Below are 15,925 nucleotides of genomic sequence, written 5' to 3' on the forward strand. Positions count from 1 at the left end.
TTTGGTATTTTGGATATTCTCTCTGCCAATTAGTTAGTTTGGATAAAGGTTTGTCTATCTTGTTGGTTTCCTCAAAGAACCAACTCTTTTGTTTCATTGATTCTTTGTATTTTCTCTTTGTGTCTATTTTATTGATGTCAGCCCTCAGTGTGATTATTTCCTGCTGTCTGCTCCCCTTGGGTGTTTTTTGCTTCTTTTTGTTCTAGAGCTTCCAGGTGTACTAATAAGTTGCTAATATGAGATCTGTTTTCTTTATGAATGCACTTAGTGCTAGGAACTTTCCTCTTAGCACCAATTTCATTGTGTCCCATAAGTTTGGGTAGGTTATACACTCATTTTCATTGAATTTTAGGAAGTCTTAAATTTCTTTCTCTATTTCTGCCTTGACCCAGTAGTCAATCAGTTTCCATGAATTTGTAAGCTTTTTGTTGTTTCTGTTGTTGAAATCTAGCTTTAATCCTTGGTGGTCTGGTAGGATGCAGGGGTTTATTTCAATTTTCTTTTATCTGTTGAGGCTTGTTTCGTGATAAAGTATGCGATCAATTTGGGAGAATGTTCTGTGAGGTGCTGAAAAGAAGGTATATTCTTTGGTGTTCAGGTAAAATGTTCTGTAGATATTTGTTAGGTCCATTTGAGTTATAATGTCTGTTAGCTCCATTTTTCTGTTGTGTTTTTGTCCAGATGACCTGTCTATTGATGAGAATGGGGTATTGAAGTTTCCCACTATTACTGTATGGAATCCAATGTGTGACTTAAACTTTAGTAATATTTCTTTCACAAATGTGGGTGCCTTTGCATTTGGGGCATAGATACTCAGAAATGAGACATCATCTTTGTGGATTTTTTCTTTGATGAATATGAAGTACCTTTCCCCAGTCTCTTTCAATTAATTTTGGTTGGAAGTTTATTTTATTCAGTATTGTAATATGGAAAAATAAGGATCGGGGAAAACAGGCTAAATAGATGTTTATTCAGGGAGAAATAACTTACAACAGAGACAGATGAACACCAGCAGGTTCCAGTCCCAAGATGCCTCTGGATGTTCTCTGTCTCTGTCCAGGAAGCAAGAGAGAGCTCCAGGGTTCCCAACCTAGGAAGACCTAGTTCTTCCACATCATGTCTACCCCAGTCACCACCCCCCAATGGGCGTGGTCAGTGCAACAAGTGCGGGAGGGGTGAATATCTCACTGCAAACTTGTTTCTTGGGTCCATTTGCTTGGAAATCTTTTTCCACCCTTTACTCTGAGGTAATGTCTATCTTTGAAGTTGAGATATGTTTCTTATATGCAGCAGAATGGTGAATCCTATTTTTGCATCCTTTCTGTTAGCCTGTGTCTTTTTATTCTGGAATTTAGTCCATTGATATTTAGAGTAATGACCAGTGATTGTTAATTCCTGGTGTGTGTGTGTGTGTGTGTGTGTGTGTGTGTGTGTGTGTGTTCTTCCCTTTTGGTTTCTGTGTTTTCATGGATGTAGTTAACCTCTTTGGATTGGAGTTTTCCTTCTGTAGGGCTGGGTTTGAGGATAGATATTGTTTAAATTTGACTTTTTCATGAAATATCTTGTTTTCTCAATCTATGGTTATTAAAAGTTTGCTGAATATATTAGTGTGGGTTGGCATCTGTGGTCTCTTAGAGTCTGCAAGACATCTGTCTGGGCCCTTCTGGCTTTCAGAGTCTACATTGAGAAGTCAGGTGTAATTCTCTGCCTTTATATGTTATTTGACCTTTCCCCCTTGTATATTTTAATACTTGTTCTTTGTTCTGTATGTTTAGTGTCTTATTATGTGGCAGGGGAACTTTCTTTTCTGGTGCAATCTTTTTTGTATTCTATAAGCTTCTTGTACTTTTATAGGCTTCTTCTACTTTAGGTTAGGAAATTTTTCTTCTATTATTTTGTTGAAAATATTTTCTGGGCCTTTGATCTGGCTCAAAACCTAAGGAGTAGAAGGGTTCATACTGCAGGTGGGGCTCTTACCTGTTCTAGCTGGTGTGGCCTGTACCTGAGCAGTGGATATCTGCCAGAGCTGGGGTAGGTTGGGGGCACAGCAGTAGCAGTGGGCGGTGGGGTAGAAAGGTGGGTCTGCAGGGTGGGTCTTTGAGATCCGAATCATGAGTGTGGGAGGGTTCCAAGTGTAGGTGGGGCTCTTACCTGTTCTGACTGGCATGGCCTGAACCATGAGCAGTGTACATCTGCCAGTGTTTGTTTTCTCCTTTTTATTCAGTCTGGGAAACCAGTCCATGGAATGGTGCCACCCACATTTGTTTCTGGTGATGAAGACTCTTCTCACCTTAACCCAATCTAGAAACTAGAAAGACATTCCTGGTATTTTAGTGATCCTAGACCTAATCAAGTTGACAATAATAATCATTCACAGTCTACCCTTTGCCAACTTAACATCCAGTGTACTGCTTTAAGCCTGTCCTGTAGGCTCAAGGCAATCTGATGAGGCAGAATGCATTCAGTCCAACTTCAGAAAAATCCTCCAATCTTTAACAGATCTAAAGCTGTTCAAAGGAGACTCATGCATTCTCTGAACACCAAGAACAGCTTATAGCATTCCACTATTCAGTGGCACAGAATAAATACTTCCATTCCAAAAGGAGGAAATAGGAGCATACCAAAGAAAGAGCCAACTAAAGCAAGCCTGAACCTAGGGGCAATACCAAATCCTGAAACTCTTGTCTTCTTCTGTTACTAGAAACAATGCTGAACCTTTTCAAATAAACCTTTTTTTTTCTATATTTGTATTATTTTCTTAGAATGAAAACTCCAAGGTGCATTTCTTTATTAAGAACTATTAATGTATACTGCCTTAAGTATTGAATCTTGTCTTTTCTTCCCTCATGACTTATCCTTATCTCTTTCTATAACAATAGACTGGAATGATGTGAGAAAACATAAATATGGTCACTTGTCAGAGTCTGCATCTCATTATCAAGGTAAGAAAAAAATGATTTAGCATGAAAATTTGTATTCAATATCTCTTTCCATAAAACTGTTACTCTTAGAGGTCTGCATTTGCAATTAATTCACTGGTGTCAAAAGCAATATATTTTCTTTTAATCTGGGAACCTAGATCCTGAATATAAATAATCCCAAATTGGTGTCATTGCTCTAGGCATAGTTGCTCAGCCTCTGAATTCCCATTTTTATTTCTTTAGGCTCAAAAGGAAGGCAAAATTGAATGCTATCTTAGTTAGAGTTTATTATTGCTGTGGGTAGACACCATGACATGACAACTCTTATAAAGAAAACATTTAATTTGAGGGGGCTTGCTTACAGTTCAGAGGTTCAGCCCATTATGGTGGGGAATATGGTGGCATGTAGGCAGGCATGGTGCTGGAGAAATAACCAAGTGCCCTATATCTTGCAGATGACAGAAAGCAACTGACTGTCACACTAAGGAAACTTGAGAAAAAGAAACCTCAAAGCCCACCCCCACAGTGACATACTTTCTCCCACAAGACCACACCTCCTAAGAGTGCTACTCCCTTTGGGGGATCATTTTCTTTCAAAGCACCACAAATGCTACATATACTTCTACAGTTATTAATAAACTCTTTTAAAATGAGAAAATTGTACTAGATAAATTTTCAAACCTCTGTTTTGTGTCAGAACTTTACCTTTCTATCATTCTGTCAACAATTGTCATGATGACCTATGGTTTTATATTTGTTTTCTTTAATAGAACCTGCTGACATCCTGGAGCTAGGTAAGATATTTTTCTTTTTCTGTTAAATAAGGGGACTTACTAGACCAGGGATTTGATTGTAAGCAGTTTTAATCCACTAGGAAAAGAACTCCATGTGTCTTTGTTTCATAATCCAGGGAATCACTGCCTAATTAGCATGTAATTAGCTTAGATGTCATATCAAGCTCTTCTTATCAGGAGTACACAGACCAAGTTAACAAAGAAAGAAGTGATATGGTTAATTATATAGAAGTATAGGTTAGAAAAGAAACTAACCAAACTGGAAGTAATTTCTTAATCTACCAAGTCCAAGCTAAAACAAACCTTCATTCTTGATAATATATTTTTTCTAAAAGAAATTATTTACAAGATAGGTTGAACCATAATGAAATATAAAGATATCCTTCATTTATAAACTACAGAAAAACACAAGAATACTAATTTAAGTAACAAGTCAAACTGATACTACATTTGGTTTTCATCTACATAGTATATTTCAGGACTAACATTTGCAGAATAAAACTAATACTTACAGTTCTCAGCCAGCTTTTAAGGTTTCTGCATAAAAACTAGTCATTTTTTTTTAAAGAGTCCTGTGTTGTATATCACAAAAGTGCTCACATCATCATATCTCTACCAAATTTTGCTCAAATATTTTGATATATTTTGTTACCATAATTTCATGTGTTCAACAGTATTATAGTCATTATCTACTTACTTCATTCCTCTTTTCTTCCTATAAGATTTTTTTTTTTTTTTTTTTTTTTTTGTCAATCCTGAAGCAGAAAATAGCAAAGTAGAAAACTAGAGGAGGAGTCCAACAGAATTCCTGTGTTGTTGAGAGCTGGCTCTGCCATTGAGTCACTTTGTGACTGTGATCCTTAATCTTACCATGAGTTAAATGGGAATAATAATCTCACCCTGTCTGCTTCACAGGATTGGGGAGATCACATAAGCTAACGAATGTGAAAACACCATAAAACTTGCATTTGCCTTTGAACTGGAGAATTACCATGCTTTTCATTCTTATCTGCCACTGAGCTTACACTTTAAATCCAATCTGACATTTTTTTTTAAGTGAAGCATTATACATGTGAGCTGAACAAATAAATGAAGTGAAATGATGAAGGGCAAAGTACCTGGGACTTGGTAAACAATGATAGATATACTTTATATTTTTCCTCAAGCTTTTATAGTTCTAATGTGTAAATGAGAAAATCATGAGCAGACAGGACAGGCTTGGATCAATTCCTATTCCCACTCATCAGTTTTATAACTTCAAGCTAATTAATCTTTCTGGCATAATTCCTCATCTTTAAAATGAACATGAAACTGAAATACTGAGCTAATCTGACCTGAATAGGCAAAACTGGCACAGTTAGTTGCTTTTTGGTCTTGTTGCTAATGTGAATAATGATAACAGTATAGCTCACTTGACAGCCTTGGGCATGTTGTCAACAATATGTTTGTTGACAGGGAGTTTAGTTACTCATTTTTCATGAAATATATCAGTTAGCAAGGGAGTTTATCATTTAAAAGTACAATTTTCCTCATGAGAGTAATTGGTGGCATACATTAAGGCTTCATGCTCTATTTTTTTCCAATGAGAATCAAGAGTAAAAGACTTCTGGAACCTTCATTTTGTGTAGGACCTGAAAATAATCTGCTTTTGAGGGCTGGGGCTCAGTGGTGGAGTGTTTGCCTAGCATGCTTAAGGCCCTGGGCTTGATAATAATAGTAATAATCATTATTTGCTTTGGTGTAACAAATTGCTTATTGAATTCTTGAGTACTTCAAATTGTTAAGAATTAAATAAACTCTCAGGCAAATTACATTATATTAGACAGATATATATTCAGGCATATATGTTTCTTTGTATTCTGTGAGCCATTTCATAATTTTTACAGCCATATAGTTACTTGATACTCAGGAACAGGGCATGTAGAGACCAGCAGGCAGTAGTGGTGTCAGGAGCCTGAGACAACTGGCCATGTCCACAACCAGGAAGCAGAGGGAGTTGAGTGCCTGTACTCTGCTAACTTTCTCCATCTTGTGTAGTCTGGAACTCATTGGATGGTGCCATACACGTTTAGTGTGGATCTTTCTGCCTCAGTGAACCTAATCCAGATAAACCTTTGCAGACATGCCCAGAAATTTGTTTCTATGGTGCTTCTAGGTCCTGTTGGGTTGACTATACTTACCATGTGGTGTAAAGGGTGCTTTGATACCCAAACACTTTTTCTGTCTTCAACCTCTTTTTTAAACTTTTCTCTGAAAAAGTTTGCTTTTGCTTTGACTCCTGCTTATCTTATCCTTTTATACTTAGGAACCCGAATGTTATTGCCTCTGGGAAGCCTTCCACAAACCTTCTGCGTGCTCCTACAGCACCCTCCACCTCTGCAAGTGCAGCCCTCACCACACCATTCTGCCATGGATCATTTAGTTTCTGTCCCTCCCTAGACTGAAGCTCACAAGAACAAGGGCAATATTTTGATCATGGTTGTATCTCCAGTACCCAGCACAATACTGTAAATAATTCTTGGAAGAATGGGTGAGGAAATGGCTCTGAGATTTTGCTTTCTTACTTGTGATTAATGCTAATGGATTGTTCCTTCAATTGGTTCACAGGTGACATGCTTTTGGATCTCTTTACCACAAAGTCACCATTTTTATTCTTGTGTGCTGTATCTCTCTCAGAGTCAGAGAAAACTTAATGCCCACATGTGATATTAATAGTCCAGATAGAAGCAGCACTTGTGTGCTTCTTCTTGCTTTTAATTGAGCCTGTACCAAACTTCAAGGCACTATGTTAAAGAGCAAATGTTGAAAAGAAATAACTAATCCCTATACATAGAGAGTTTAAATAGCTCATCACAATGATACAAAGGAATGAGTATTAAAGCGTCTTAGAGGGGAAAGGAAAAACCAGAAGGCTTTGCATAGAAAATAGGGTTGTTGTTTTTTTTGTTTTGTTTTTTGAGTGTCTGTTAATGTATATAGGTGGTTTGGGCAAAGGTACAAGGCTAAGCCAAGTAATCTAAAAGTTTGTTTGAAGAAGCTGATTGTCTGATAGCCTGATTGTCATGATTCTGGGCCTATGAAGCCTCCCAACCCAAAACTTTTTCATTCCAGATTGTCTGCCTGAACTCTCCAGAAAGTCTATCTTTTCCTCATTGCTTCAAGAACAGTGATGTTGCTTTAGATGCTTTATTTCTATTAAGTAACAATACCTCAAGTGACTTTTCCTTTTCATTTTTTTTTCCCTCAGTGAAGAAACTACATGAAAATTGTTAGTATCATAGCTGAAACTGGTTTTGGTTTGTTTGTTTGTTTGTTTGGGTTGATTTTGGTTTGTTTGAAATTTTGTTGTTGTTTTGGGGATTTGGTTTGGATGTTTGTCTTTTATTTTGCCCAACCTTCTGCTCTAGTCTTCAGGCATTTCATGAAAGACTATATATTAAGTCACACATACTTGTCTGGCCATGAATTTTTTAAAACCTCAAACCAGATGGTTAGAATGTGTATTAATAAATTTTTATTGTATTGATTGTGGGAACTGAGCTTCCACTTGAAACCCCCTGTTTAACTGGGGTATTTGATGAGCTCTTGCTTTTAGCTAAGAGGTTTCTTTGTGGTACAGAAAGGACACTAAAAATATAATTCAGTTCCTGTTACTTGTTTTCAGAAATTATTTTTGGGTTTGATTTTTATTTTTAGCTGACACATAAAATATCAATCTAATAATTTTAAAGGGTTCTGGGTGATGTTTTGAGAATACTATTTAACACTAGACATTTTAGAATAACTAAATTGTTTTAGAGCTATATATGCTACCATTTACTAATCATCTGAAAAATGCCAAGAAAACATAGTGTAGAAAGTATGAGTTATGAATTCACTCAAGCACATTATTTAAATTGATTATGAAATTACATGAAACACTGTCCCTCACTCTGGGATAGACAGACTAATGAGAAGAACAGAATAGAGTTCAGAAATAGATCTAAGAATGTATAAAAAATTAATACAAGATCATGGAGAGAAGATGATCTATTCAATAGATGGTGTTGGTGCACATTTATTGAAAAAAATGTGAAAATAGCTAGACATTTGCTTCATTCATTTCATAATCTATATATAAAAAACGAAACCAAAGACATTCTTAAACAAAACTTGGGTTAATATTTTTATAATATTTAAATGAAAAAAGTGTGGTATGAAGAGTGAGAATCCATCCAGGTGTTGGTGGCACATGCCTTTAATCCCAGCAAGGCAGAGGCAGGCAAATCTCTGCAAGTTCGAGGCCAGCCTGGTGTACAGAGCTAGTTCCAGGACAGACTCCAAAACAATACAGAGAAACCCTGTCTCAAAACAAACAAACAAACAAAGAGAAAAGTGAGAAGCCATAAAAGGGAGAAAGTAGGGAATGAAAAGCGAGAAATCATAAAAGGAATGGCAGAGAAACATGAGGGATAACCCTACCAAATGAGACAAGCATCTTAATCATATACATGAAGGGCTTATTAATTTGCAAAGACCTTAGAATCTGTATGGAATGGAAGTTTATGTTAGCATAAAAAGGGCAAAAAATAAAAACTAGTTAATAAGCTTCCAAACTCTTCAACTTTATCAGTAATCAAAGAACTGTCCAAAAGTGTGTATAAGTGGGGGTTTTTGTTTGTGTGTTTACTGTCAGATTTATCAAAATTCCCAGCACTTGGGGAGCTAAAGGCAGCAGAATTGATAGTTTGAGGTCAGTCAAGTTGCAAGCCAGACTGGGCTATATATAAATGAGACACTGTCTCACCAAAAAAAAAAAATCAAAACCTAGAAATTGTCAAAATACAACTTTAGCAAAGGCATGAAATACATACTTATATACTTTACTTTTCATTTTATCTATTCTTTGAGAATTCCATACATGTATACAATGTGTTTTGGTCATATCTACCCCCTCTTCATTCATATGCTTTTGATACTAATAAACATTGGCACACACTTTCTAGAGGATATTTCAGCAATGTAGATTGTGTTGAAACCTAAAATACCCAGTTTGTTAATCCTACTCTTTAGTATATACTCCAGGGAGACTGTGTTAGTCAGATTTTTATCACTAACTAAACCCTGAGAGAATAGGAGGAGGCAAGAAAGGGCCATGGTGTGAATATGACCAAAATACTTTATATGCATATTGGAAGCATTATAACAAAGTATATAATATATAATTAATATACTAATAAAAGCATAAACAGTTAAATAAATGATAGACAAATACCCGAAAGAAACATATTAAGGGAGGATTGATTTGTTTTGGGTTGTTGATTCAGAGGATTTGTTCCAAGGTCAGCTTGCTTTTAGGTCTATGGGAAAACAGATGTATTGTGAAGGGAGAAAACGGATTATGTCATTGTAATCAAGGCAAAAAGAAGTAATAGAAAGGGGCCAAAGACAAGATAAACCCTTCAAAGCCCACATCAAGTAACCAGCTTCTTTCAACTAGATCCTACCTTCCAGTTTGACCACCTCCCAGGAATTTGTTGACATTTTGAATCTATCAATAGATTAAACCATTGATTAGATCAGAGCCCTCATGATGTGTTCTTCTGTGGGAACATCCTCACAGAAACCCCAGAGGATGCTTTAATAATCTCAGTTTCTCAATCCAACTAAGGTATTAACTATCACAGAGCTCATTTTAAAGGTACTCAAAGATGTATACACAAAGATAAGAATTTAAGAATTAGGCAATACTTAAATGACCATCACAAACTTATATATGTATGATAAAACAATGTTTAGACAGTAATCTTGGAGTAGAATTTCTAATCTAAAGACATGGATCATTATTTTTGGTCCTCAGGATTTTTCTTTCCACATCTAAGTAGAACAAAGTAGAGTTCTTAAAGGACCAGCTAAGGTAGCTGATGTGGAAATAAATAAGCTTGCTTCTTTGTTTTATCTTTTTTCATTCCTTTCAAATGCTTATCACCTTTCTTATTTCTATGTTAATTGTGTATTATCATATACAGAATGCAATGTAAATTCCATTAAGGTAAGGGATCCCCGTTAAACTGCCTCCTAGAGGAAGATGCTCAGTAAATGTGTTGAATAAATAATTGACAATTCAAATTATAATGTTTTAATGTTTAATTTGAATGTAAATAGTTTAAAATGTTTGCTTTATGTGTGCTTAGATTATAAAACATTATATGTTTGTTAGTAAGATCCCCAAGTATGAACTAAATTTCCCTATACTGGGAGTCAAGAGATGGCTCAACAATTAAGAGCACCAGCACCCAGGTCAGGTGGCTCACCTGTTACTCTAACTCTAAGGGATCTGGTGCCCTCTTTTGGACTTTATGGATACCCACAAAGTCCACTCAAACACTGACATACATACATGCATACATACATACAATTTAAAATAACAAAAATGAAATATTTTAATTTTTCTATACTACATTCTCCTGGTGATCTGTACTTCCTTGTTAACTTAAACTTATTTTAATTTCAATATTATTTATGAAAGTTTTAATATTTCTGCTTGTCTAGTCACTGAAAGTGTCTTGATATAGGAACTGTGTGTGTCTTGGTCCACCAACATTTAACACAGTTCTTTTTTTTTAACATATCGATCCCAGTTCCCCCTCCCTCCCCGCTTCCCCTCTCTCCCACCCTCATATGCACCCTGACAACCCTCCCCTCCTATCTCCCCCCACTCCACATGTAGGGTGATGCCATCCAGGAGGGGTCATCTAAATCTGTCAAGTCATTTGAAGTGGGGACTAGACCTTCTCTCCTGCAAGGTCCGTTTGTGCACCAGGAATACATCCTGGTTCCACTGTATGAGGACCCTTAGACTGCTCAGGCCTTCTAGCTGAGACCCATGTTCAGGGGGTCTGAGTCAGTCCCATGCTGGATTCCCAGCTATCAGTCTGGGGGGGCCCGTTAGCTCATCCTTGTTCAGGTCAGCTGTCTCTATGTGTTTCTGCAGCGTGGTCTTGTCCTCTCCCTCTCTGTATCTGGATTCTAGTTCTTTACACTTGGAAGGATATTACATATTTATCAAATGAATTTATATACAATTGTGTATGCATTATATATACAATTATCTCCATCTTTCAGATGAGTAACTGAGGCTTGGAAGGTTAAATTTGCCCAAGATATTTGCTATAAAAATAGACTTAAGCGACATCTTTTGACTTTCAACATAACTTTTAAAAATACCAGTAATCCGTAGTCACAGATTTAACTTGAAGCTACTGGGTGAAAACATTTAAAGGTGGTCCCATGAACTTTGAAGAAATGAAAACACTTAGGAATATGGTTTTAGAATCAACAATTTAGACCCTATGTTGTAACACTATTGTTCGAGGGCCACACTAAGCCTGTTACCTGCTTTTGTCAAGGTCTCATAGAATACAAGCTTTCTCTTCTCGTAACACTTTTCATTGTCTGTACCTTCTAGCCCACTACCAGAATGACTGAGTTTAACAGCTATGATATGGACTATGTGGCTTACAAAACAATAGTTTTTATCTCTTTTTTAAAACTAACTTTTGTTTTTGTTTTTTGTTTTTTGAGGTAGGGTTTCTCCGTAGATTTGGAGGCTGTTCTGGAACTCACTTAGTAGACCAGCCTAGCCTCGAACTCACAGAGATCCACCTGTCTCTGCCTCCTGAATGCTGGGGTTAAAGGCATGAACTACCACCACCCGGCTTAAAACTAACTCTTGATACATACCTTACTGGCTTCCATTTCTTTTGTGATTATTTTAATACTTGCAGATTCAAAAGTCATATATCTGACTTTATGGTATACATGAAAGAATGTGTTTAAGTAATCTGATTGGGTTAATAAAAAGTATCTTATTTTTAAATTTACCTGATGATAACCCAGCAATCAAATAGAATAAAATGAGTATGGTTCAAATCAATCATCAATGTATTTGGATTGCTTTTAACATAAGTCTCTTTAGTCAGTAATAGGAGAGTTCCTGCATAGTATATGCCTGAGATTTCTTGCCCTTTTACCTTATAGCACAAGAGTTGATTAGCATGGTTGATATGTATAATAAGCAACTGTAATTAATGCTGCCATAATTCTTAAAATCAAAGTCTCTTGGGTATTTTTGATCAGAACTCAAGTTAATAAAAGCAATTACCCAGAATTGGCCAAGCTTTTAGACCTTGTTTCCTAATATATTAACTATGACTCATATGTACATTTTAAAATTATTTGAAGTTAAATAAAATTTAAAATTTAGTTCCTTACAATAGTCACATTTAAAATGCTCAAAAATTATATGCTAGTGCTATCTTATTGGGTAGCACAGATACACAGTTCATTTTTGTCAATATAGAAAAGTTGAATTGGACTTGTTGCTCTACATGGTAGAAAACTTAAGCTTAAGGGCCTTGGGCCAGTGAAATCCAAGACTTAAAATTTGACTCAGTCTTTCATTTGTAAAAATGTAGTAATTGCAATGTTTTCTTTATCTTATAGAAAATGATAATAACATTTATTCAGTTCTTAATTTAAGACCTTCTCAACTAATAGCAAGCAAATTCATTATTAAAGTTTGACAGCCTCTTTAAATCTTCACTCCAGGAAATAGATCTCTGAACTGTCTGGTCATGTTGTTTAATCATCAACTGGCTTGTGAAATATTCCCGAACTGATTGGGATTTCTGGCCAAACCTATTTGTTTGGTTAAGGATGGTGGGAAAGGAACCAATTTTAAAACAGAAGCTATAAAGTCAGTAGAGTGTAAAGTGTTGGCATCATGTTTGTAGTGATTTAGATATTATTATTCAGTGATTCATTTTTATTCCCAGCAGCTAGTGCTTTTTACATGGCCCAAAGGGGTCCTGTGCTGCTCCACTACAGAGGAAACTTCAAGAAATGCTGGTTTGCTACAGTGTTTTAGCTTGTGAGAGTTTCTGGGACCTTCCCTGCTCCATCATGGGGTCACCTCTAGGTGGGTATTAGGTGGAAAATGTAAGTTGCTTTAACTTTGAAACAAAGAACCTTGTAATCTTTTGTGGTCCAGTGATACTCGTATGTAACAGCCTATGACTTTCCATGTTGTCCTGGCCCCAGAATAATGTCACCTTAAAGACCGCTCTTCTATTTCATTGTTCTTTATACTTTGAGATACTTGAGACAACATCAAGGAACTAAAAGATTCTGTAGACAAGCCAGTTTGTTCTTCCTTGTTGCCATCAGAATTGCTTCTTCAGGCCCTACTTTGGGTTAGATTATCACATACCCATCATTTTGTACCTCAGTACAGCATTCTGTACCTGGAGTGGCAATTTAGAGTATATTTTTCTCACTCATGTTGCTTTCCCTCCCCTGAAATCGTCTTGCCCATGTCTCTAGATAGTCTCTACTTCTTAAGCTGAGGTGTGGGGATAAAACTATATTGTATGCCAAATTGTGTTACATGACTGCAATGCAGGGCCTCTCCGGGAGTCAGATTGTTCAAGAATAATTCCTCCACTGCCTTCTGCCTCTTCTGCTTTCCATGAGCTTCTTGGCACTTCTTTGAGATCTAGTATACCCTACTCTAGAATTTTTAGTCAGTCTAGGGACAAACATGTCAAACAGCTTAAGTCATCTTATGACTGATTTTAAAGCATTAATATAAAAAGATTCATCCAGGGCACTTGGATTCTTCCAAGATTACCTTTGATTAAGATCAAATGGGATAAAAAAAACAAAAAACAAAAAAACAACACTTTAAACCAGCCCATTAATGACTTGCTTGATGTTTAGTGTAGAGTACATCCTAAGAGCTTTTTTTTTTTTTTTTAAGGAAGTTGACTGTGATAGAGATTTCTATTTTCTTTACAGGTCATTTTACCTGGGACAAATACCTAAAAGAAACATGTTCAGTCCCAGCGCCTGTGCATTGCTTCAAGCAGGTAATTGATTTTCAGCATGGTTAGTAGGTGGGAGACAGTGTTTTCTGGTGCTTGAGTAATCAGAACATGAGGTAGGAGCCCTTCGATTTCTCACCTGAGGACCCCAAAATAAATTTGTATGATTGGAACTCAAGTAAAAGTTGGTCTTAGCATCAAGCATTTCCCCAACTTCATTCCAAGGAACATCTACCTTCTTTTCTCCAAAGCTATTCTGTTACTGAAAAAAAATTACCTTTTTTTTTTTTTTTTTTTTTTTGTGGAGCTCTTAATTCAGAGATATAGGAGAGAGAATTGTGGGTCTTAGGTGGTTTTACATGTGCCACAGTGTTCCATTTCCTGTTTCCAACACCTGCCACAATCTTGCCTGTATTTAAGAACACTGAACCCAGTCTTACTGGGGGATGTTTTTTGAGAGCTCCTTACGTAGCATTAAGTGTCCCAGACAGTGTGTGATGTTGCCTTGTCAGTGTGTAGTTAAGCCGGCTAAGCTAAGCAGTGCACTGTTGCTACACAGAACAGCGTGCCACAGGCTCTTTATAGCACTCTTCCTTTAGTTCTCAATCATTATCAACGTTTACGTTTTATCTACATGCTAAGTAAAAAGTATTTCTGTTTATTTGAAATAATATAGTCTAAATTCATATTTTTAACTAAAACATTCTTAATTTGAATATACTAAATAATAGCTCTCAAGGTACCAAAGATCAGGAAACTAAACAGTGACCTGAGAAATGGGAAACAAATTAGTTAAGCCTGTGTGATTTGCTAGCTTATCCACTAGATCCAGATCATGTTCCAAGGAAAGTGCACCTTAGCTTGAGCCATCAGACTCCCTAACTCAAGGATATGGAACTGAGAGTCCAGACTCATTAAAGTAGCTAGAATTTACAGGTCACTCTGTCAGAGAAGATGGACATTTAACACAACAAAATCCAAAAGGTCTACAGAGGATCATCTCTAATTATTCAGGAAAGTACTGTTGAGTAATAAGGAAACTACTTATGGCCAATGGAAAAATCCATCTGAAAATATTAGAAGAGAGCCTGATACTCACACAAGACTGATCATATTTCCTGGAAAATCTCTTCAATTGGGCATTGGGAGAATACTTGGGAAAATCTTTTTGATAATAGGAAATAATCATACACTGAGCACTGCTCCAGATTTGCACAGAAAACTCATGAGAGTAATACTTGAAGGATTCAAATTGTCCTCAGGAAACTTCATCTAGAAATGAATCCCAAGAAAATATACAGAAGTGCAAAAATATCCAGTACCCAGAGATAAAATCCATAGTACCTAACTTCTAGTCAAACATGTGTGGGCATGCAAGAGGCAGAAGAATGCTGTCAATAGTAAAAGAGAATAATCAATTAGTTTGAATTAACTCAGGACCTATACAGAACACAGAAGACAAATGCCTTAAACTATTATTTTAAATTATTTGATATGTTCAAAATATAAGCAGAAAAATGAAAGTTGTCAAGACTCTCAACTGTGTAAAATTAAAAATTCACTGGAAAATATTAATGTTACAAGAAAATTGTGCTAAGTTCTGAAACACAAGAACAGAAACTACCCAAAATGAATCTCAAAGAGAAAGCAGCTCGAAAAGGGAACAGCAAACCATAGCTTCTGCTTGCCAGATAGATGTGTAATTGGAGTTCCTGAAGAGAAGAAAGAGAAAGGAGTATATGAAGTAATGATGGCAAAGATAGTACCATGTATTTTTAATGGCTGTGATTTAAAAGAAGACATTGTAGCTTGCTGGCTCCCAGCTTAGCCTCAGATTCAGTGAGACTGTCTCAAAAAAATAAGGTGGAAAATGACGCAACAGGACACTCACTGGCCTCTTCTGGCTTCTGCATGGATGTATGCTTACACATGTCCACCTACACCACAGGCATACCTGTACATATACAAAAATATAGGTCTATAGTGAATAATAATATTGAAAGACTGAATCAGTAATAAAAAAAAGTCTCACTAAATAAAAGCATAGGACCAGATTGTTACATTGCTGAATTTGATGCAACTTTTATTTTCTTTCTTTCTTTGTTTCTTCTTCCTTCCTTCTTCCCTTCCTTCCTTCTTCCTTTACTTCTTTCTTTCCTTTTTTTTTTTGGGGGGGGGATGGTCTTATATTTCAAGGTGACCTCAAGCACTCTATATAGCTGAGGTTGACCTTGAACTTTGGATCCTCTTACATCCACATCCTAGTTTATGCAGTGTTGGGAGTTGAACCCCAGGTCTTTGTGCACAGTAGCCAAACATCCTACCAACTGAACCACATCCCAAGTTC

General features: G+C 36.4%; 1 protein-coding gene across 10 annotated transcripts in view; it reads left to right on the forward strand.

Moving 5' to 3' along the window:
* Scmh1 (Scm polycomb group protein homolog 1) overlaps window positions 1-15,925 on the forward strand; it is a 118,645-nt gene that overhangs the window by 39,966 nt on the left and 62,754 nt on the right. For 3 of the 10 annotated variants that reach the window (XM_051188671.1, XM_051188662.1, XM_051188666.1), the window contains 5 exons: window positions 2,880-2,942; window positions 3,692-3,715; window positions 6,021-6,245; window positions 12,532-12,674; window positions 13,553-13,623. In XM_051188671.1, coding sequence (XP_051044628.1) covers window positions 12,599-12,674; window positions 13,553-13,623 — 147 coding nt within the window. In that variant the 5' untranslated portion in view covers window positions 2,880-2,942; window positions 3,692-3,715; window positions 6,021-6,245; window positions 12,532-12,598. Of the gene's footprint in view, window positions 1-2,879; window positions 2,943-3,691; window positions 3,716-6,020; window positions 6,246-12,531; window positions 12,675-13,552; window positions 13,624-15,925 lie in introns of those variants that run through there. The other 7 variants (XM_051188670.1, XM_051188669.1, XM_051188663.1 and 4 more) reach the window with 6 other exon arrangements.

The sequence above is a fragment of the Phodopus roborovskii genome, unplaced genomic scaffold (genome assembly GCF_943737965.1).
Source record: "Phodopus roborovskii unplaced genomic scaffold, PHOROB, whole genome shotgun sequence".
NCBI lineage: Eukaryota > Metazoa > Chordata > Mammalia > Rodentia > Cricetidae > Phodopus > Phodopus roborovskii.